The 23,833-nt window shown below is 30.7% G+C and overlaps 1 protein-coding gene across 1 annotated transcript in view; it reads right to left on the reverse strand.

The window, feature by feature from the left end:
- Positions 1-8,706, reverse strand: part of LOC114329700 (neuronal acetylcholine receptor subunit alpha-7-like) — a 57,271-nt gene extending 48,565 nt beyond the window's left edge. Inside the window, exons 1-2 of the mRNA XM_050652163.1 lie at positions 8,703-8,706; positions 3,236-3,384 (exon numbers count right to left, since the gene is read on the reverse strand). Of these exons, the coding sequence (XP_050508120.1) occupies positions 3,236-3,384; positions 8,703-8,706 (153 nt within the window). The remainder of the gene's footprint in view (positions 1-3,235; positions 3,385-8,702) is intronic.
- Positions 8,707-23,833: the final 15,127 nt, after the last annotated feature.

Genomic DNA, 23,833 nt, shown 5'->3' on the forward strand with positions numbered 1-23,833 from the left:
ATTTTCTTAATTTCGAAGATGTTCCAGACGTTAAGCTGTCTCAAAGAGAAATTAGTAAAAAGAATTCTAAATTTGCAGGACAAGGCTTTATAAAATGCTACTGCAATAAGAGTAAGTGTAAAAGGTTCAACGTATTGTGCAACTCTAAATGCCATAATACCTCAATATGTGAGAATAAACACTATTTTTTTATTTTAATTGCGACCGTATAAAAATAATAAATATTAAAATTAAAAAATAACGTTTTATTAAACTTAATCTAACAGATTACGACATTTTAATAGCTGATCGAGGTTTGACTAGTCAAACCCCGATTTCATAAAATTAAATTTCGAACTTTGCCTGACCAACTTAGTCTCTCCTAGGTTTGACTATTCAAAGGCCGAAACTGTAATGTATTTCGGGCTTTGACTAAGACCGTCAGTCAGACCTGAGGATTGCCTAGTCAAACCTAGGAGTGCCTGAGATTCGGGCTTTGACTATAACATATACATGTTATAGTCAAAGCCCGAATTTCAGGCACTCCTAGGTTTGACTAGACAATCCTCAGGTATGACTTTAGTATTATGGTGATACTTAGTTGTTTCTCCGATTGCAATATCTTCTTTCACAGTTGACGATAAAGCAATTGACGGTTTATATAGAGTTGGTACGAAATAAGGAAAAATAAACACACTTTTCAAAATAAATCAAATAAGAGAATGCAAAGAGAATTTACTTAATTTCGAAGATATTCTAGACGTTAAGCTGTCTCTAAGAAAAATTAGTACTAAAGATTCTAAATTTGGAGGACAAGGCTTTATAAAATGCTACTGCAATAAGAAATGCTCTTCAAAATTATGTAAGTTGAAAAGGTCTAACGTATTGTGCAAATCTAAACGCCATAATGCCGATAATGCCTCAACATGTGAGAATAAACACTAATTTTTTTATTTTGATTACGACCATATAAAAATAATTAACATTAAAATTAAAAAATGACGTTTTATTAAACCTAATACGAGTATAACAAATTGCGACATTTTAATAGCTGATCGGGGTTTGACTAGTCAAACCCCGATTTCATAAAATTGAATTTCGACCTTTGCCTGACCAACTTAGTCTCTCCTAGGTTTGACTAGTCAAAGGTCGAAACAGTAATTTATTTCGGGCTTTGACTAAGACCGTCAGTCTGACCTGAGGATTGCCTAGTCAAACCTAGGAGTGCCTGAAATTCGGGCTTTGACTATAACATACACATTGTAAATTATGATTCGGGAGTGCTCCTAGTAGCATTTAACGTACCTTGGTTTGTTTATTTCTACTGCATCTTGATTGTAAATCTAGTATAAGTACATAATTTTGGTTAAACATGTAGAAATAAATATTCGAATATTGTATAGTAGTATGGTATAACTACTAGACCCAAACCCGGACATCCAAAGTGAAAGTTATCCTCCAACACCAAATTGTTCTATATGGTCCACATAATGTTCAGAAAAAGTCACAGCTTTTTGAGCGTCGTGGTTGGGAGGGGTGCGAAAGGGGGTAGAAATCGGTAAATTCGTAGTTTTTTTTTATGTTTTTCGTAAAAACTATGCGGTTTAGCATGAACAACCTTCTATACAAACATTTTTCAAATTAAATTTGAAATAAAAACCTACATAATCCTTCTAACATGAACGGTTCCAAAGTTACGGATGTAGTATAGTATAATTGGTCCAAATAAAGGCCTAACCCAGACATCCAAAGTAAAAGTTTTCCTCCAACACCAAATTGTTCTATATGGTTTTAGTAAAAAGTTACATCATTTTGAGCGTCCGGTTTGGGGGGGAGATGGGGGAGAAGTCGGTAAATTAGTAGTTTTTTTACGTTTTTCGTTAATATTTCTAAAACTATGTTTTAGCGTAAACAATGTTCTATAAAAAAATTTTCTACATAAAATTTAAAACAAAAAAGGTCCCATACATAATTGTTATAAAATCAACGGTTCCAGAGTTACGGAGAGTGTGAAAAGTGGAATTTTCGATACTTTTTATATTTTTTGGGCAATTTATAATTATATTATTGATGAAAGAAATTTTCTTTAACAGGATTGTGTTTTGTAAATAAAATTTGCTATTTCAGTGGACGATGGTATGGTATGTTAGTAATAAGCCCTTGAAGAAACGTTAACCTCATCGCCCAAAATCATCATCAATTGCCCAAAAAAATAAAAGGTATCGAAAACCTCCACTTTTTACCCTCCGGAACCAACCCTCACTAACTCTAGAACCGTTGGTTTTATGTCAGTTATATCTAGGACTTTTTTTGTTTTAAATTCTATGTAGAAGTTTTTTTTTATAGAACACTGTTTACGCTAAAGTATAGTTTTAAAAATATTGACAAAAAACGTACAATAACTACTAATTTACTGACTTCTCCCCATCTCCCCCCCAAACCGGACGCTCAAAATGGTGTAACTGTGTACTGAACAATATGTGAGCCATATAGAACAATTTGGCGTTGTAGGAAAACTTTTACTTTGGATGTCTGGGTTAGGCCGTTTTTTGGACCAATTATACTACCTATAGGAGGACTATACTACCTCCGAACTTTGGAACCGTTCATTTTAGAAGGATTATGCATAGGGCTTTTTTATTTCAAATTTAATGTGGAATATTTTTGTATAGAAGGTTGTTCATGATAAACCGCATTGTTTTAGACATATTGACGAGAAACTTAAAAAACTACGAATTTAATGAATTCTCCCCCCTCTCCCCCCAAACCCGACGCTCAAAATGTGTGACTTTTTTCTGAACAATATGTGGACCATACAGAACAATTTGTGTGTTAGAGGAGAACTCTCACTTTGGATGTCTGGGTTATGCCATCTTTTGGATTAATTGTATCATACTATAGGTACAAAAGAGATTAGGAGACCTTTCGAGAACGAGATATCACTTGCCATAATGCTCCATATTAAATTATCGATCCAAGTGACTCTGTAACGTTATTTGTCACTACTACGTCACCTGTTATGACTATTTGAGATGCATAAGTCCGTTTATTTCCTCCCTCTAAATTTCACTTAACCGTTCAAAAGATACGAGGAAAGGAGGGGACTTTTGGCTAGCACTGTATGTAATTTTTAATTGAATCCGACTTTACGAGGAAATTTAGGTGGAAAAAAAAATTTTTTTTTCGAATAGGAAATTATAAATAAATTCGACCCGAAACACTTTGCGGCCTAACGAAAGCTATTAAGTTCACTTACCACATCGATAATATGATGAAGTGAAATGCCGAAAATAACACTTAGTGGCAACGAGGAATTTTGCGCTGGTCGCACGGCAGCATCGTAGTCAGTCATGAGATACCGCATCAGTCTGGCTTCATTTTCGTCTCCTTCGCAGGGTTTTATTCCTGAAAAACACAAAAATATCAATATAAGGATAATTTGGGGAAATATTGGAAAAAATATGCACATAAAAATTTTACGGGTACATTTTCTTATAATGATAAACTAAGAAAGAACAAATAATTTCAAAATATCAACGGTAGCAGGCAATATGTCCTATCTATAAGAAGTGCGTCTTACAGGACGAAAACAAAATAATTTTATTTGGAAAATATTAAATATTAGTACGTTCGCTAACGGTAAAATATTTCCAAGCCTCTAAATTTTTGAAGAACCGATGGATTGACATGAAATTTGGCATGCACATAGATAACATGTCAAAGAATAAAAAATGGGAAAAAAAAATTTTTAGGAAACGCTTTTCTTTAGTTACGAGTGACTAAAAATAAAAATATAAAAAAATCAACTAAAAAGCAAAAAATAAAAAAAATTGAAAGAATCTTACACATTCGTCAAAGAAAAACGTGGCGCGTCTTCATCGAATGGTTTTCACTCCACGCTTTTCTTTAACGAATGTGTTAGATTTTTCCAATTTTTTTTATTTTTTGCTTTTTAGTTGATTTTTTTATATATTTAATTTTAGTCACTCATAACTAAAGAAAAGCGTTTCCTAAAATTTTTTTTTTCACATTTTTTATTTTTTACTTTTTAGTCTTACACTTTTCAAACATTAAAATATATCGTCACGTTTATTAAAATATGTATAAGACATATGATGTACTAATATGACAAGTAGTCGGAATCGGCAAAAAATTTGAAATTTTATTGTTTATTTATGAAGCATAACGTAAACAATTAACGAAAAAAGTGAAATTATTTATAGTTCATATCATTAGCTACAATCTGTAAAAGCTTCAAATTTTTACATTGTAAAAAACAAGAGAATTTAAGCATTTTCCATTAAAATCGTTTTTTTTATTTAAGCAATTAATAAACATAAAAAAAAATTTTATTGACCACTCGTGTATTGTTCCCGCGAATGCATATGTCTGCAAATTTTCATTCATTTGCATTGGAGAGAAGGCAGTCAAAGTAACGTCAGAAGATTTGACGCAAACTATTGAACTAAATAAAAGCGTTTAATAAAAGTGATATTGTTCCAATTTGTTTTTTTGCCCTGGGGGTAAGTTTCACTCCTTATCGGGGGTGAAAAAATATGCATTGAAAATAAGTCCAAAAATGGATAAACTGACTAATTTTAAGCAACTTTTGTTCTATAGAGTTTTTTCACCAAGTCAATACTTTTCGAGATATTTGCGAGTGAATATGTTAATTTTTAACGTTTGAAAAAAATATTCTTAGCCAAATTATTGCCTGTAAAACAGCGAAAATAACGGTGAATGCACTAGATCTCTAAACCTAGTAGAAGCAGAGTTATAGCTAATGAAAAATAGGTTCATATTGTCAAATTGATGTATAAAAAATTTCTAGCATCAAAATTAAACAAGTTACGCGTAAAATCAAGTTGGTCCCTTTTTTTTGGTAAAAAAATCGGGAAAATCACCCCCTAATTAGCATCTCAAATAAACGTTACACTTTACAAGTTGCTTTATTGGTGTATGTATTGTTTATATGATCTGTAAGATTCGTTGGTTCAAAGTCCTTATTTTTGAAAGGGTTGTACTGAAACACCTAGTGCGTGAGTGATGTTTTCAATGATTTCTCATTTAAAATCGAACGAGTAGGTAGAGTAGCTACAAGTGCAAGCGAGGCAATTTCTACGTATATAGCACGCGTTAAAACGCATGTATTAGGCACGGGAAACACTATGTGTTTATAGCTTTGTACAACAATAAAAAAATTAATTTTTAGCAATGCAAATAATCAAAACCGATATAATTTGACTTAAACTTTCAAATGCGGCAAGCAGAATTGCTACTTTATGTTTTAATCAAAAGTTATTCGGGCTCAAAATTTGCAATTTTTCGATTTTTTGAAAGTTCAACCGCGGTTATCTCGAAAACTATGCATTCTACGAAAAAACTTGTAATACAAAACTTACTGTAAAATACAAAAAGATGTTTTGTTTTGCGAGAAATCGCTGTTATGTAATTCCTCAAGTTCTTTGTCTATAACAATCTTATCGACATCCGGATCAACTGTTACCCAAAAAATTCGTATTCTACGGGTCAAAATATATAAAAAAATCTTGGGTAAGTTCATCTGAATTAAGGAGGCCGTTGTACCCCCCCCCCCCTGGCGACACTACTATACAGCAGTCAATAGAATCAGGAAAGCGGAAATATGGGTGTGTTTGTATGTGTGAAAACAATCGATCCAATATAAATCACTGCGGCCAAACAACTTTAAACTAGCTTATTAGTTCTGAACATTAATCCCAACAACTTAGTGGTGAAAAGACCTATCTAGTCTTGTGCATTATGTATGCAAAATTAGGCTAACGAAGTTTAGGATCTCATACCATAGGAACGTCGAAGTATGAATTAAACTAGTGTGAACATAAATTCGATATAACAAGATTTCGCTATATACAGTGTGATAAAATTGTGAAGAATAATGTCATCATTATCGGTAGAAATAAAAAACCATTTTTTTACAAAAATCATAGATGGGCGCTTTAAAATTATTCTATCACAACATTAAGAGCTATAATTATAAATTAAAAAAAAAATCGGCCCGGCAAATATTATGTATTTTAAATTTTTGATTGATTCGAAACAAAAAAGGTCTTTTGAAAGTTTTCTCTAAAGTTGATCGTTTTCAAGTTATAAATAAGTTAAAACAAAAAAAAAGAAATATGACGATTTTCAAGGTTGAAAAACACAAGTAAAATATATTATTTTTGTAGCCATCAAGTGCCTAAATTCAAGTTCAAACCTTCTACTACCAGATCACAATAAAAAATTTTCCATGATTTATTCTAAAATAAATTTTGTTAATTATTAATGAGGAAGGTTCCTTATGGAAAGTGGGCATTAACAAACTAAATAATAATAGTTTAAAATAAAATAAGACCAAAATACTTATCAAGAACTGATAGAATAAAGTTTGAACTTGACTGAATAAGGTATTTCGTAATTTCAAAAATGATTTTTTTTCTTATGTTTTTAATCCTTGAAAATCGTAATCTTTCCTTCTTTTTTCAGTTTTAAATTTTTTATAACTCGAAAACGATCAACTTAAGATCAAAATTACAAAAGACGTTATTTGTTAAAATGATCCAAAAAATCTGAAATAATATCTGCCTGAATTTTTTTTTAATTAAAAAAAAGTCATTTTTTGATTATTTATTAATCATCGTCAAAATAAAATTAGATCGGACACCCTTTGTTTTTTATATTGTTAACATACTAAATTACATATTAAATAATTTTTATCCATTAAACACATCGCATCGGTGCAGATCGACCTTATATCGGATTCTCTACTAATAGGCGATAGGGAAAAGGGTGGATAAAAAATAATCTAGGAATGATGATAAGAAAGTGATAAATTATATGAATAAAAGAAAAATAAAATTGAAAACTAAGCCTACTGGTTCGTTTTTATCATATTCTTATGAGTATTCAAGAATAGGGCATACAATACCGAACTAAAATCTGAATACCGGTATTTGATATTTGAAATTTGAAATATCCGGATACCGGTATTAAAACCGGTATTAATAATAAAAAATTTACTACTTATATTTAAGTTTAAAAATTTATTTATTTTATCCAAATTTTTGGACGATAAACGATTTCTTCTTAGGTTTGTTAACTGCCCAGACTTTGAAAATACCCTTTCGGAAGGTACCTACTGATGTGGCAGGTATTGACAAATATTTTATAGCCAAATAATAAAGCTCAGTGAAAGTGGATTTGTATTTTTTCCGAAATTCCATCGGGTTACTTTTTTTGTCAAATGTGGCATTTCGCAGAAAAATGTGGCATTAGGTAATACACGTAAAATATAAACAATCGCTTTATATTGCCGATACCGCCGCTTCTCGATGGTGCCATACTCGGCTCGGTATGTGTAATAAAAATACCTGATATAGATTTTAATACAACGAAATTGTTTGTTTATCTTCAAAAAAAAAATACTTGTAATTAATTAATATTATTTTATTAGATTTATATTGTGCATAAATTCAATTTGTATCAACTAAGGTAATACCAAAATTCCGGTATCTGTACACAAATACCGGTTTTTAATTCCGGATAAAAATCGTCCGGGATTCCGGTACTCGGGATCCCGGAATCCCGGTATTGTAAGCCCTATTCAAGAACACTGTAAAATTCGGAGCGTGTAAAACTCATATTAATTTGTGAAGTTAAATAAGTTTGTATTAAGGCCATCTGTACATAATTCGCAAATATTTTACGGGTATCCCTACTTTTTCTGTCTTTACACGGCAAATTACGTGTAGTAAAATTCACCCTGGTATGGATATGTAAACATTACTACAATGTCATTCTACTTGAAAATGTCATCATTAATTTAAAGAGATGGCTTTTGAATGTTCTTGGATAACTGTTATTTTTATAATTGCAAATAATTAATTCAGGTAATAAATGTGATAATTTTTTCACTAACTATGTATTCAGTGATTGTAATAATTTATATGTACAACAAAAACAAATACTCAATTGAGAAAAGAGGAGAAGTGTTAAAGTGATTTTTTAAATAATATATTGTTACTAAGGAAAACTTACAATTTTGAACATCTTTAACAACAAAATACTTGGATCACAGAATATATTATCCTGATGTATTCTCTGCTTGGATCTTCCACAAATAATACACAATAAATAACTTTTTATTAAGTTCACGTCTTAAATCAATTATTCATCAAATACACTATATATCAATATCATTTAATCAACAACTCAAAATATTCCCGATGCCATGTCAAATATTTAAAATTGTCACTAATTATCACTGTATGACTGACAGTATGCTGACAATATTCTATTCGACTGAGGGCGTTGTATCACAAAGATAGATTTGGAAATATTACCACAGACATTGTGTTCATTTTTTTCGAATCCTGAAAAAACCAATAAATATTTTTGAAAAATTTAAACGCAGAATGAAAGAATAAATTATTACCGAGGGCCGAAAGTCTCTTAGAATAAATAAAAAGTTTATTTTGAATGAGATATTTGAAAATAAAAATCACACTAAATTTTCTCTTAGATTTTCACCCCTGTAACTTATTAAAATAAACATTATAGAAGTTCACAGGGACTTTCGGCCCTCACCAATAACGTAAACTTTCATTCTGCGTTTAAATTTTTCAAAAATACTTATTACTTTTCTCAGGATTCAAAAAAAAATGAATCCCCATTTGAATAGCATTGCAGCCGAAAATACATACCCATCCTCTTAAGAATTATTCGTTCAAGAATGCTCCATAATATTGTTTTGATATTATATTACATACATATTGAAAAATGACCAGAAAAAAAGTTCTAAGGCCCTAAATAAAACTTGTTTAAAACTTTCTAGTTATTTTTGTTCACAACTTTTTATTTTCAATTTTACGATAAGAAGTAATAAAAATAAAGTTGTAGGTAGATCATCTAATTTGCTATAAATAACGTCGGATAAAATTTTCTGTCTTGTTGCTTGTATTATGGACTGTATATTATCCGGCCCAAGTGTATTTTTGGTCTTCTTAGTGGTTTCATTGCATATGTATAATATCTCGCTTAGACTTATTTTTGACACTGCACTGCACATTCAAGAACATCGATTCCTGTCTTAGGGGAGTCAAAGTAGATCGACAACTTGCATTGTTTCGGAAAAAAATCAAACAAGCTTATATTTTTCTAAAACTTTTTTTTGTTTATAAAAGGTATTCTAGAGTAAAAAGTTCTACTCACAGATTTGGCCGCTAATTGTCTATTAATTCTTTAAACAATAAAAGCTGTTTTGTACAAACAATTTTAAAAATGTCGGTGTATTCATATTTTTTCCTTGTTCAAAAATGTTCCTGTTTTGTTTTTGATTAGGCTTAATCCCATTCTGACGTAACAATTGGAAAATTAAACGAGAACATTTTTTTGGGCTCATACAGTATGTCTGCGTAACTTTCAACCATGTGGGAAACATTTTTTTATATCAATTTTACGAAAAAAAGTTATTCTTCATAAATTGATCTGCATGGTTTAAAATCTAAGATGAAATCAACAAATATCAAATTTTATCCATAACCAGGTATGTTAAAAAATATGAATTTCGCTCAAGAAAAAAGTACCTTTATATTTCACCATATCAAAAATTGCTATTATGAAAGTTATTTAGAATTCAAAATTATGTTTTAATATGCAACTAAATCATTCTAATAAAAAAATATATTTTTTTTAATTACGGATACACAACAGCATTTTATTACAATTGTGATAACTATTTCATTAATAATATTACGAAAAAAGTTATTGTTTGTAAAAAGCTCTGCATGGTCTAAAATTTAAGAAGCAATCAAACTTTTATCGATTTTATACGAGATATGTTAAAAAATATGAATTTCGCTCAAGAGTAAAGTACATTTTATAGTTCACGTTTTAACTAGAAGGATGTTATTGCATATTCAAACAAAGTTTTTAATTTAGAACATCTTCTTGTACTAATAATTGTCGATATTGTAAAATACAAAGGTACTTTACTCTTGAGCGAAATTCATATTTTTTGACATACCTCGTATAAAATTAATAAAATATTTCCGCAGCTAAATAGTGTGATGCTTAGATATTTAAACTCTATCACTTGTTCTATTATCTGACCATCCAGCTCTAATTTACATCTTAGTAGATTTGCTATTATAATTATTATGCATTTTGTCTTTTTTAGGGGAAATTACTATCAGGGGCCCGTTTCACAAAACTACAAGTGTTGTTAGTAACAATTGTTAATATTCAGCACTTGTAATCACAAGTTGTTAATAACTAGCGTTTCACAAAAAAAATATTTAACTTGTTCGTTACATGTGTAAATTTGTCAGCAACAAGCGTACTTCACGCATGTTAGTTACAAGTTTGTAAATAAACATAACCTTAAAATAGTTTTGTTGACAATTTACTAGTTAAACGTCGGTCGTTATTTATAATTCTGTGACAATGTCGAAAAGCGTCTTAAATGGTACTAAAATTATAATTTTAAAAGAGATTAGAGATAAGAAAGCAATTCTTTTCGGCAGCTTTTCCGACAAATTAACAAAAAAAGACAAAATAGAATGTTGGAAAACTTACTTACTTACTTACTTACTTACTTAGTCCTAAGCCTTTCTACCTTTAGGTGTAAGGCTGGTGGAGTTGACTTTGGCATTGTAGTCTCCATGCTTTCCGATCTTGCGTTAAGTTTCTTGCACTTTCCAATGTCAATCCCTTCTTCTCGACTTCTTTCCTGATTTCATCTACCCACATAACTCTTGGTCTTCCTCTTTTGTTTTTCCCCTGCACTCTCGTTTCGAACTGTGCACGAAATGTTGGAAAACTGTGCACCAAAAATCCACCAGTTTAGGGCTTGTGCCTCCAAATAAGGATTGGACTTACAGCCGTGATGTATTTTGGCAAAATTTAAAGAAAACAACAATGGTAAGTGTTAGCGTTTAATTTGCCAAAGTGTAAGCGTATCTGACACTTTTTTTCGTATTGCAGAAGAAAGTTGATAACAGGAGGAAAACTGGTTCAGGTGGAGGCACAGATTCTAAATTTGCAGAAATGGACAATGTAGTTCTCGACATTCTTGGGCCGGATAATCCAATTCTGTGTAGTCTCGGCATTTCCTAAACTTGGGAGCAAGATCCTGAGAAGGAGCAAGATCCTGGGAACGTTGAACAAGAAATAGAAAATTCAAACCATTTGCAAGATCACGGTGCAACAAACAAAATTAAAAACACTAATGTGTTTATTTCTACTGGGAGCATCAGTGTACCTACTGCATCTTGTGCAAAAAGGAAAAAGTCGAAAATATCTAATGAAAATGACCCAATTGACGAAGCACTAATCGATTTAAAGAAGAAAAAATTACACCAAATTGAAATCCTTGCAAAAGAAAGTTATCTAAAAACATTAGAGATTTTAAAACTAGAACGGGAACTACATGTGACCCCTTCAAAATTCACTGCATCGTTCGATTCTGCTGTAACCTACCTCATAAATGTAGAAGAGTCACCTACCAGTGAAAGCGTGGAATATTCGACCATTGTTTGAGAAGTTATGTTATTGTTATATTTGATTTTTTAATTAATTATAAGAAAAACGTTTTGTTTATAGGAATTACTTCTTTGATTTTTAATTTATTATTATGCTAAGAATTTGTTAAATGTTTTGGAAATTATTTTTTCGTTTAAATAAAAAGTAAATATTGTGTATTATTCTATATTTATTTATTTTATATTCTTTATTGTTTTAAAGTTACACTGGAACTAGTTTCTATTTCTAAAATAATTTATCAACTCCTGTTGTCTTTGTCTTGCATTCAAAGGAGCCTGGTTGTCCGGCTATTTCGTTATCGTCTTCCATTTCTTCATTATCCATTTGTCGGTTTATATTCATTCTCTCCCGAGTAATGTTATACAGCGCTGTGCAGCATTTGAAAACATTGGCTGCATATACTGGACTCAAACGAAAGTAGTTAAGAAAAGGAAATTTCTCCTTTAATACGCCTAAAGCATTTTCGACTAAACGCCGTGATTTCTTATGTGCTCTGTTGTAGGTAGCCACAGCCTCATCCACATTCACCTCAATTGGGGTCATAAGCCAATCTAATAGAGGGTATCCAGAGTCACCTAGAATTATTCTATTTGGAATTGGATGCAACCAGCTTCCATTCTCTGAAAAAGGGTGCTATTTCTCAGTACTCTCGCGTCATGAACACTTTCCGGCCAATTTGCACTAACATAATAGTTTTTCAAGTCTGGTCCACAAACAATCATACAATTAATAGAGTGATTTCCATTACGATCAACAAAAACAGGTTCGTTTTCAGTTGGAGCATCTATTTTAATAAGCGTCCCATCAATACAACCTATAAATTGGGGAAATTCTGCTACTGCAAAGAATTCTGCAGTCGTATTTAAAATATTTGCTGGCCAAGCAGCAACTTGATGAAATTTTATTTGGTACCAATAGTGTACCACGCAATTAGTGTACCACTTTTTTTACACATCTACTGACACTTGCTTTGCTGACCCCATGAGTATCTGTTATGACGTGATATTGTCCTCCACTGTCTAGCCAATGTAATGCTATACACAATTGCATTTTTGTTGCCAGTGCATAAGAGCGATTCGTTGGATGCGCTAAGACAGGTGCAATGTCTATACGAAGTTGTTCCATTTGTATAGAAGTCATCCGAAAACGTTCATTAAACTCGTAAATTTATGGAAAATCACTATTAATTCTTGGTCTGAATATTCTCCTCTTTTTTCTTTGAACAAATACCTCATTTTCATTTTCTGACGAAGAGCTACTAGACAACATTTTTCCTACACTTATTACACTTGTCAAACCAACTACCTACCTTCAAAGTTAGGTAGAAAATGTTTAGTTCACTACAACTGTCAACTACAAACTTGTAAATTATTCTTGTGTTGAACAAGTAAATTGTTGGTAGCTTACAAGTAATTTACTTGTAAAATTGTAAAATTCACTAGTGGTTACAAGTGAATACTTGTGCATTCGTGAAACACTAATAACGAGATATTTTGTCAAACTTGTAAGAATTTCATTGTAACTGACAAACGTGTAGTTTTGTGAAACGGGCCCCTGGTGGTTATATTAAATTGATGCAGCATGCGATGAAAATCATTTTCACTTTGATGATGTATTGCATCGTCCGCATATCAGATTATTTTTAGTTGCTTTTCTCCCATTTGGTATCCTTTTTTAGTTTTCACTTTTTTTATTATTTCATCCATGAATAGGATGACAAACAGAGAACTCCCATTGACAGATTAAATTGGGCCAGTTAGTTCTTTCTACTTTTACTTTTATTGTGTTGTTCTGGTAGATATTTTCGTTCGTTTTAATTATGTCCAGAGGTACCTCTATGGCGTACAATAAATGTTTAACGTCCTTTAATTTGTCGGTAAATTAACCAACAATTAAAATAAAATAAATATGCCGGTTTGTGTTATTCTATTTTATTTAATAAAATAAAAAAAATAGAATAACACAAAAACACAGATAACACAGATTATAAAAATAAATAAGGAAAACCAAACAGCGGAGGTAAAAAGAAGGGTCAGATTAGCCTGGGCAGGATTTGGAAAATTAAAATGGGTCCTAAAGAATAAAAAAATACAACAATACTTAAAAACAAGAGTGTTTGACCAGTGCATACTCCCAATTCTCACATACGCATGCCAAACATGGACCTTGACCAAGGCAAACATGGATAAAATAATAAAGACACAAAGAGCCATGGAGAGAGCAATGTTAGGAGTAAAATTGACAGACAAAAAGCAAAACAACTGGGTCAGAAATAGAACAAAAGTCAAAGACGCAGGTCAACATATAACCAGGCTAAAATGGAGCTTCGCAGGTCATAACGCTAGACAAACGGACAATAGGTGGAATAGCACGATACAACAATGGAGACCATGGACAAGAAAGAGAGCAAGAGGACGACCCCAGATGAGATGGGGAGACGACATTAAAAAGATAGGAGGAACGCACTGGAAACAGAAAGCACTAAACAGAAGCGAATGGAGGAAACTGGGGGAAGCCTATGTTCAGAATTGGACGAATTAAAGGGCAAAAGAAGAAGAAGAAGAAGTGTTATTCTAACCATTTCTCTTGAAGTTTCTTCATTAGAAATATATAGCGTCAGTGCATGATCTTCCCGACCTAAAACCATGCTCTATTGCTAATGTTACCATTTCATTCAGTTCCTTATCACTTTCGTTGTTAATTTAATGTTTAGTTCCATAATCATAATCAACAAAATACATATGTAGATTACCATAAATTTCAAACTGTCCGTATCAGACGTATATAAAAGCGGTGTCCATACCTCGTATTTTATGAACAATAGCTTTTTTCGTAAAATTGATAATAAAAAAGTTTCCAATATATTCTAAGTTACGCAGACATACTGTATAAGAGCTCCAAAATTTTTTTTTAAAATTTATTGTTTTTTAAGCTTGTTATTAAATGTATTTTAAGCAAGTTGTACAGAAAAAAGTTTTGATGACTTTGTCTAAACATTTTTTTAACTGATATTTTTCAGTTTTTACATTACATTTTTTATCTTTCTTAATTTCCTCAAAAAGAAATTGTTTATTTCATCTTTAAAAATAAATACTATAGTGCATTTTAAAGACTACATCTTACGCTTTAAAAAAACACCTATTTACTTATAATATCCGTTTAAACTTGAGTAATATCCTCTTAAAGTGGTAGTAATTCTGTAAAACTACAAAGTTTTCAAAAATTATATTTTTTGAGACGTGTCCTATCATTTGAATTAATTTTTTGAGTTTATTTTTGAATGAAACATCGTTTACTAAGATTCCTGAAAAGTAAGTTGTGCCAATTTGATTAGTTACACATTTGTAAATCATGTTTAAACAAAATTCATGTAAGTTTCACTTTCCGCCCACACCGTACTTAAGCTCATATTTTTTTTCTTTTTATAAGATAGATTTAATGTTCTTCTCTCATTTCCAATTTGTAAAATTTAATTTGATCAATTAGTTAAAAATTAGTTAAAATATTATAGGTCTGGATCCCGCGTATGAAAAAAAAGTTGATTAATAGCAAGCTGAAAATTTGTTAATAGTTTAATGGTGTCTAGTCGGATAAACTTTGATATATGGGAACACTGGAACAGGGGCAGTTTTAATTATGGAACAGGTTAAAAATTTGGAACGGTCAGACCACGAAAACGGCACATTTATTTTGTCCGACAGAATAGACTTAAACTCTCCGAACAGAGATTAAACTCTCACGCAACTGGGCGTTTTAATGAGTGGAACATGTAGAAAATGTCAAATGACAGGAATTATGACAGGTGATAAATAGCAGTCTGATTTTTGCATGAGAGTTTAATCTCTGTTCGGAGAGTTTAAGTCTATTCTGTCGGACAAAATAAATGTGCCGTTTTCGTGGTCTGACCTTTCCAAATTATTAACCTGTTCCACAATTAAAACTGCCCCTGTTCCAGTGTTCCCACATATATAAGTTTGTCCGACTAGACACCCTTAAGCTATTAAGAAATTTTCAGCTTGCTATTAATCAACTCTTTTTTCATACGCGGGATCCAGACCTATTATATTATATTAACTCAATCGTGCGCTGCGCCAAACGCTGCTATCCAGTGCGCTAATGTTTGTGAGATGGTGACTTGAGCGTTATAAATAAAAAATTATAGTAGTTGTGGATTTAATTTTAGAAAAATATTTTTATAAGTTTTTTTTTGTGTAGAATTTTCTGAATTTTTCAATGGAAAATTTTTTCATTTCTTAATGAAATTACAAAAAGTGCTATCTTGTTTGACTTTTTCTATAAACAAAAACTTCATTGACTCCCCTATCTGCTGTTCTTTGTATAAATATTCCATGTATTAACCCACTTTTTAAATACTCAGTATTATTAGTTTATAAGATACAAAATTTTAAAATATTTTTTCTGCAACCGTGTTAAAAATGCAATTTTTAGCACTCCTTAGGAGCGTTCAAAATGCTATTTTAAAGCACTAGTGCTTTAAATTTTTTAAGGCACTGCAGTTAAAAGTGAATTGTCAAATTGTAAAACGTCAAAATATTTATATTTCATTTATTAACATTAATATTAATAGTACAACTTGCGCAATTTGAAAAAGGTGGTTTAAAAGGTTTTTTAAAATTTAATTTAAACTGTATTATTGCATTTTTAACACGTTTGTAGAAAAAACAAGTTTATGTAATGGTATAATATGTTCGCTAAGAATTTTTAGACATTCCCCTCGAGTGTAGACAACTAGTTCTATCTTTTACGGGTCATAGGTTTATGGTTTCAGCAATTAACAAAAATATTGTATTTTATAGATTTATAACGTTTGTAGAAAAAATATTGTATGATATACGTGTTAAAATGTACATTTTTAAGGCACTCATGTGAATTGCAGAATTCGCTTCGCTCATTCTGCAAACTTTCACATGCGTGCCTTAAAATTGTACTTTTAACACTTATATCATAAATAACTATTTTATTTATATTAGGTATTACTTCATATTTAGTAAGTATCTACACTTAAATCGATATCGTTCAAATCCCAAGATTTATTTAAATTAAAAACTTTATCAAGTAAATTTATTTCCTTTCTAAAGCTAATTACAGAGCACAATAAGAATTCTATCAAACTTTTATCCAAGTTTGATTAGTTTTATAATTTTATGACTTTGTTATATCACCTTTTATTATGCTACTCAAAATCTTATCAAATTGTATTAAATATATTTGCACACTAAATCCTATTATCTTAACTAACTTGGGAGGAATAGTACAAATAATGCAATAAAATCATATATACACTGTCCCGCAAAAATAACCGGACACTAATGTACACTACTCCAAGGGATTAACGCAAAATTCCTAAATCTGTTGTCCGATTTAAGTAATATTTTTAATATTTTATAGCCTTCTTCTTTAAGAATAAGGTGTAACATACGTATTTTGTGTTTTTTATTCTCAAAGTTCGCAACAGCCTGTAGAATATTCTAGCCTTTATAAAATACTGAAATTAATACCCAACTATAGCCTCCGGTTTTATTATATTGGATAATAAAAAGTTAGGTACTTTAACAAATATCCATGTTTATCATCACAGTGCAGTTACTGAAGGTGGACATGAAATATTACCTCCGATTTCGTTGAACCTCCATCGATTTGCATGAAAATTGGTGAATGGTTAGAGGATATCTCAAGGAACAAAGGTGATATGGTGCCAACTTGCGCTTTTATCCTGGGGGTGAATACCACCCCTTCTCGGGGTGGAAATTATTGTATTAAGAATAACCCCATAATTCGATAGAGGGACAAGTTCTAAGCAAAATTTGTTATATAAAGTTATTTAAATAAATCAAAACTTTTTGAGTTATTAAAGATCAAAAAGTTTAATTTTTCGTGAGAAAAATGCATGTTTTTAACCGATTTTTCACAAATAACTCAAAAACTATAAGTTTTTTAAAAAAAGTTATTATTATCAAAATTGAAGCTAATAAAAAACGAAATAAACTACTTTTTATGTTAACTTAAAATGAGTTATAAGTAATTTAATGTATATTTTTCTCGGCGAGTACCCAAATCAAAGTATTCAAGCTTAAATAACGGGAAATTGATGCATTTTATAACATAAACTTATTAGTCCTGTCGCCAGGGGGGTACAACGGCTTTCTTAATTCAGATGGACTTACTCAAGTTCTTTTTATATATTTTGACCCGTAGAATACGAATTTTTTGGGTAAAAGTTGATCCGGATGTCGATAAGATTGTTATAGACAAAGAACTTGAGGAATTACATAACAGTGATTTCTCGCAAAACAAAACATTTTTTTGTATTTTTTAGGTCATTCTAGGCAAAAAATGCTCTGACAAGTTTTTTCGTAGGATGCATAGTTTTCGAGATAACTGCGGTTGAACTTTCAAAAAATCGAAAAATTGAAATTTTTGAACATGAATAACTTTTGATTAAAAAATAAAGTAGCAATTCTGCTAACCGCATTTGAAAGATTAAGTCAAATTATATCGGTTTTGGTTATTTGCATTGCTAAAAATTTTTTATTTTATTGTTAAACAAAGCTATAAACACCTAGTGCGTGAGTGATGTTTTCAATGATTTCTCATTTAAAATCGAACGAGTAGGTAGAGTGCAAGCCAGACAATTTCTACGAAGCATGCGTTAAAACGCATGTATTAGGCACGGGAAACACTGTGTGTTTATAGATTTGTATAACAATAAAAAAATTAATTTTTAGCAATGCAAATAATCATACCGATATAATTTGACTTGAACTTCCAAATGCGGTAAGGAGAATTGCTACTTTATTTTTTAATCAAAAGTTATTCGGGTTCAAAATAGTATATTAAATATGGAGAACGGTAAGGGTTTTATACCGATCGAAGACAATTATTGTTTGAGATCGGTTACCCTTAACGTTCGACATGCTTTTAACGTTTTTTGCACGATTGATACCATTATAAATTATAAAATTAAACATTTTCGTCATATTGACTAGTTTCATTCATTTTATCAAGATAGATACTTTGGTTGTTAGGTAGTAACTAGGGTGCATAACAACAATGGAGAATTGAGTTTTTATTTAGTTGTCAATAATATTAAGTACAGTTTTGATTATTATAAATTAAAATATGAGCGAAAGTGAATTTGAAGAAATTGAACGGGCTTGGGAAGAAGGGTGTTCCGCAATTATTCCCGAAAAATCCAAACTCCGTTATCAAAATACCTACCAAAGTTTTAAAAAATGGTGCGAAGGCAAGAATTTAAGAATCGAAGAAAAGACTCTATTGGCATATTTCGTTCAAAGACATATTGTACCATAAGTTTCAATATTAATAAATAATTCGTTAGTTTTCTTTATTCTTTCAAAAAATAAATTAAAATTAAGAGATTCTTGAACTCGACGGTAAGTGAATTACTTACCGTCGAGTTGGAGTACTTACCGTCGAGTTGGATTACTTACCGTCGAGTTGCTAGTAAATGTCACCTACTGACGTAAAATCTGTCACGGTAAACAGTCAAAAATAATCAATCGTACAAAAATTGGAATTTTTCGATTTTTTAAAAGTTCAACGGCCGTTATCTCGAAAACTATGCATTGTACGAAAAAACTTGTAGGAATATGTTTTGCTTAAAATGACCCAAAAAATACAAAAGGATGTTTTGTTTTGCGAGAAATCGCTGTTATGTAATTCCTCAAGTTCTTTGTCTATAACAATCTTATCGACATCCGGATCAACTGTTACCCAAAAAATTCGTATTCTACGAGTCAAAATATATAAAAAAACTTGGGTAAGTCCATCTGAATTAAGGAGGCCGTTGTACCCCCCCTGGCGACAGGACTATATCTAACATTGGTCAAAGTACTTATAACTATCTATTAAATGAGCACCGGAACGAGTCGATAGCCTTAAAATTTATGCTCCAAAAATTTTTCAAAATTAATCTTTTAAAAATTTTTCCAAAAAATATTATTGTTTTTTTTTTAATAACTTAATAACGTTAATTATTTGATATCAGATTCACCTAAAAACCATTTGCAAGTTAATTCCAAGGTCTATTAAACCGCGTTGAATTTAATCTTTTAAATCTCTTAATTTTTTAAAAATAAAAGGTTAAAGGGCCCCGGTTACATGGTTAGCGCAGCAAAATTTAAGCTTTAAACGTTTCTATCTCGGTTATTTTTTACCCTACAGAAATAGTAAAAAGGTAAAATATTTGATATAGAAAAAACTTAAATTTGCTTATATATCATTTTTTACGTATATTGAGTATTTTTGGAGTTTTTTTTTATTGTGCTAATGCCTCGACGACTAATGGCCATTGGTATGGTAGGTAAGGTAAATTTTTACAGTTATGTACCTAGTGTCATGTGTAGTGTGTGTTAAGTAAGTGTCTTGTTACTTTGCAAAGTCGACGTCATTGACTTTGCAAAGAGACACTAATTGTATCCGAACGTCTGCGGTCCCGCCGGTGAATTTTTGGAGTTATTATCAAAAGAATGTGAGAAATACGATGATTTTAAAAATTCTAATTTTTTTAAATTATATCTATTTTTCAAAATTATGCGTTCTAAACCGGCAAGGTTATCAAAATAATTACTTATACTAATATAAAGAAATTATTGTAAGGATTATCCTAAATTTTAATTTTTGTGGAAATGGCATAATATGTTTTATTTTTCACTTTTTCCTAAAAAAATTCGAAAGGATTCTCTTATTTTCATCATAACTTGCTTAACTTTGATGCTAATATCTTCTTCTGGAGCTCATTTGATAGGTATTCCGAAGGACTTTGACCAGTGTTTAAAAGATATATTTTATAAAATGCATCGTTTTCCCGTTATTTAAGCCTGAATACTTAGATTTGAGTACTCTACGAAAAAATATACATTTAATTACCCATATCTCACTTTGAATTAACATAAGTTCAGATTTTTAAGTGAGGAGTGTATTCAGTTTTTTATTATCTCCAATTTTGGTAATAATTATTTTTTTGTAAAAGCTTATGATCTTTGAGTTATACGCAAAAAACAGCTTTAAAACATGCATTTTTTTAGGAAAAAAAATACAATTTTTGATCTTTAATGGGGTGTATTCTGTAACACTTCTAGTAAATTTTAGAGGCCTCTAAAATTTTAGAAATTAGTGTAGAAATACAATATGCAATATATTTTTCAGCAATATTTTAATGTTTAACTTTATAAATAAAAATGTTTGATTGGACAATATGAGTTTTGCTAAAAAATAATTAAATAAAATAAATATATTTTCTAGCAAACTGTCAATTTCTTCTTCTTTCTTAAGATTTTTGGCCTCTGACAGTCAGTTTTCGGGCAATTTCTAGGTTAAAAGTAGTTCAAAAACAAATTATTTTAGCGGTCTTCTATAATAATATGTGTTTACAAAATGTCAATCTAACCTCTAACCTAAAACTTTTAGAGTACCGTTAAAAGTTAAAATTTAAAAAAATTGAGGCTTTAAAATATATATTTGGAAATATTCGACTGTCCAGAGCAAGACAAGAGTATTTCCCTGGTGTAAGCTGGGCGAATTATCCCGAGGGATATAACCCAATAAAGGAAGAAGAAGAAGAAGTTAAATTTTAGAGGCCTCTTAAATATAACGGAAATGTTACAGAATACATCAAATAGAATCTCATCCAAACGATTAAGCAAGCAACCTCAATGATAAAATAGTGCAAGCCATAAAATAGTGGAACTAGCAAGAAGATTCGAATAATCTATAATAGTTAAACTTGTTTTAACTTATTTTAATTTAATTTATGTAAAGGATCTCCTTTTACAGGTCTAATTTTCAATTTTCAGTCAAACAATTTACCTATTGTTCTTAGTTAAAGACATACTCTGTAAATATTACAAAAATATAAAAAATATGTATCATTTCTGTAGCCAATTACAGAGGGCAATAAGGTCTCTATCAAACTTTTATTCAAAGTTTGATTAGTTTTATAATTTTATGACATTGAATTAGATAGAGCCTTTTATTATGCTACTCAAAATCTTATCAAATTGTATTAAATAGATTTACACACTAAAACCTGTTATCTTAATTAGCTTAAGAGGAAAAGTACAAACAATACAATAAAATCGTATCTATTTTAATCAACGTAATCCCACAAAAGCTGGGCAGATTACTCTCTAGGTTGACTGTTAGGGACTGTTAGAGAATACGGTGCCTACGCGTCCGCTCATTTGGATGGTATTTCAACTATTCTATCAACTCCCATTTATTAGCACCGTTAGTGTTAGTAAAGTTAAAGGTATTAAATTGGGGCCTTAGCAAAAGCAACAATGTTTTTGTGCAGGTCGAAGTATGTTAATTAATTTTTAAAAATTATTGACTTAGTATATACACTCACCGGCACGAAAAAGGGGCACGTTGTTGATGTTATAGCCTTAGTCTTTAACAATATCGCTGTAATAATATTGTTGCTAGACAGGTAAATTTTCATTGTATACCGGTAGTCCAGGAACCGAAGTTTCTCACCTCGCAATTTTTTCAGAATGGATCGATTTGCTTGAACATTTGAGAATAAGTAGTGGATAGTCCAAGGATCAAAATCTATATGATGTCGAAAGGTGCTTTTACCATGGGGGTGGTTGCCACCCCATCTCGTGGGTGGAAATTTTTTATTATATTTTGACCGCAAAAGTTGATAAAAATATTCATTCTAAGCAAAAAATGTTCTATACATTTTTTTCATAAAACTAATAGTTTTCGATTTATTCGCTACCGAAAGTGTTAGTTTTATATCGAAAAAATCAATGTTTTTCGATATAGTCCTGTCGCCAGTGGGGGGTACAACGACCTCCTTAATTCAGATGGACTTACCCAGGTTCTTTTTATGTATTTTGACCCGTAGAACATGAATTTTTCGGGTAAGAGTTGATCGGGATGTCGATAAAATTGTTATAAACAAAGAACTTGAGGAATCACATAACAGCGACTTATCGCAAAACAAAACATTTTTTGTATTTTTTGGGTGATTCTCAGCAAAAAATGTTTTTACAAGTTTTTTCGTAGAATGCATAGTTTTCAACATAAACGCAGTTGAACTTAAAAAAAATCGAAAAATTGCAATTTTTGAACACGAATAACTTATGATTGAAAAATAAAATAGCAATTTTGCTTACCGCATTTAAAAGCTCAAGTCAAATTCTATCGGTTTTGATTATTTTCATTGTTAAAAATTAATTTTTTTATTGATAAACAAAGCTAAAAATACATAGTGCTTGAATGATGATTTCAATGCATTTCTCATTTGAAATCTAACGAGTAGGCGCGCATACGGACAATTTCTACGTAGATTACGTACACTAAAACGCATGCATTGGGCACGGGAAACACTATGTGTTTAGAGCTTTGTTCAACAAGAAAAAAATTAGTTTTTAGCAATGCAAATAATCAAAACCGATAGAATTTGACTCGAACTTTCAAATGCTGTAAGCAGAATTGCTATTTTATTTTTTCATCAAAAGTTATTCGGGTTCAAAAATTGCACTTTTCCGATTTTTTGACAAATCCTACAAAAAACTTGTATCAAGATTTTTTGTTGAGAATTACCCAGGAAATACAAAAAAATGTTTTGTTTTGCGAAAAGTCGCTGTTATGTAGTTCCTCAAGTTCTTTGTCTATAACAATCTTATCGACATCCGGATCAACTGTTACCTAAAAAATTCGTATTCTACGGGTCAAAATATATAAAACAAACTTGGGTAAGTCCATCTGAATTAAGGAGGCCGTTGTACCCCCTGGCGACAGGTCTAATAATACTTATTTACGATTCACTCAATTTTTGCAGTAGAAAAAATTTTTTCAAACCAAGTTCTTGGGAATTAAATAACCTACAATTTCATATTTTAACATTTTTTCGTATCTCTGATGCTAATCTTTCTATTCTGAATAAAAGAAAATGACATTTTTTTACCAAACTACAAAAATTCGTTATTCGTTTAACTCCAGTTTTTTAAAAACTAATCATTCTAAGGCAGTAAAACTTCTAGAATCGATTAATAATACATAAATAAAGAAGAATGAATAAGGTCAATGACTAAAAACATCGCTAACATACATTATTACGCTTCCAATTGGATTTCTCCTTTTTTTCTCAAAAAAATATATGTATTTTTTAACCGTAACTTTTTATTTTTAATCTTAGAAAGTTTGGTAAAAGTAATTTTGTAGGTTTCTACAGGACCTATAAGCCTATTATTATTAAATCTTTTCAAAAACCTTAGTCGCAAAAAGAGTTGACTTTGAA

This window comes from Diabrotica virgifera, chromosome 5, assembly GCF_917563875.1.
Source record: "Diabrotica virgifera virgifera chromosome 5, PGI_DIABVI_V3a".
Classification (NCBI taxonomy): Eukaryota; Metazoa; Arthropoda; class Insecta; order Coleoptera; family Chrysomelidae; genus Diabrotica; species Diabrotica virgifera.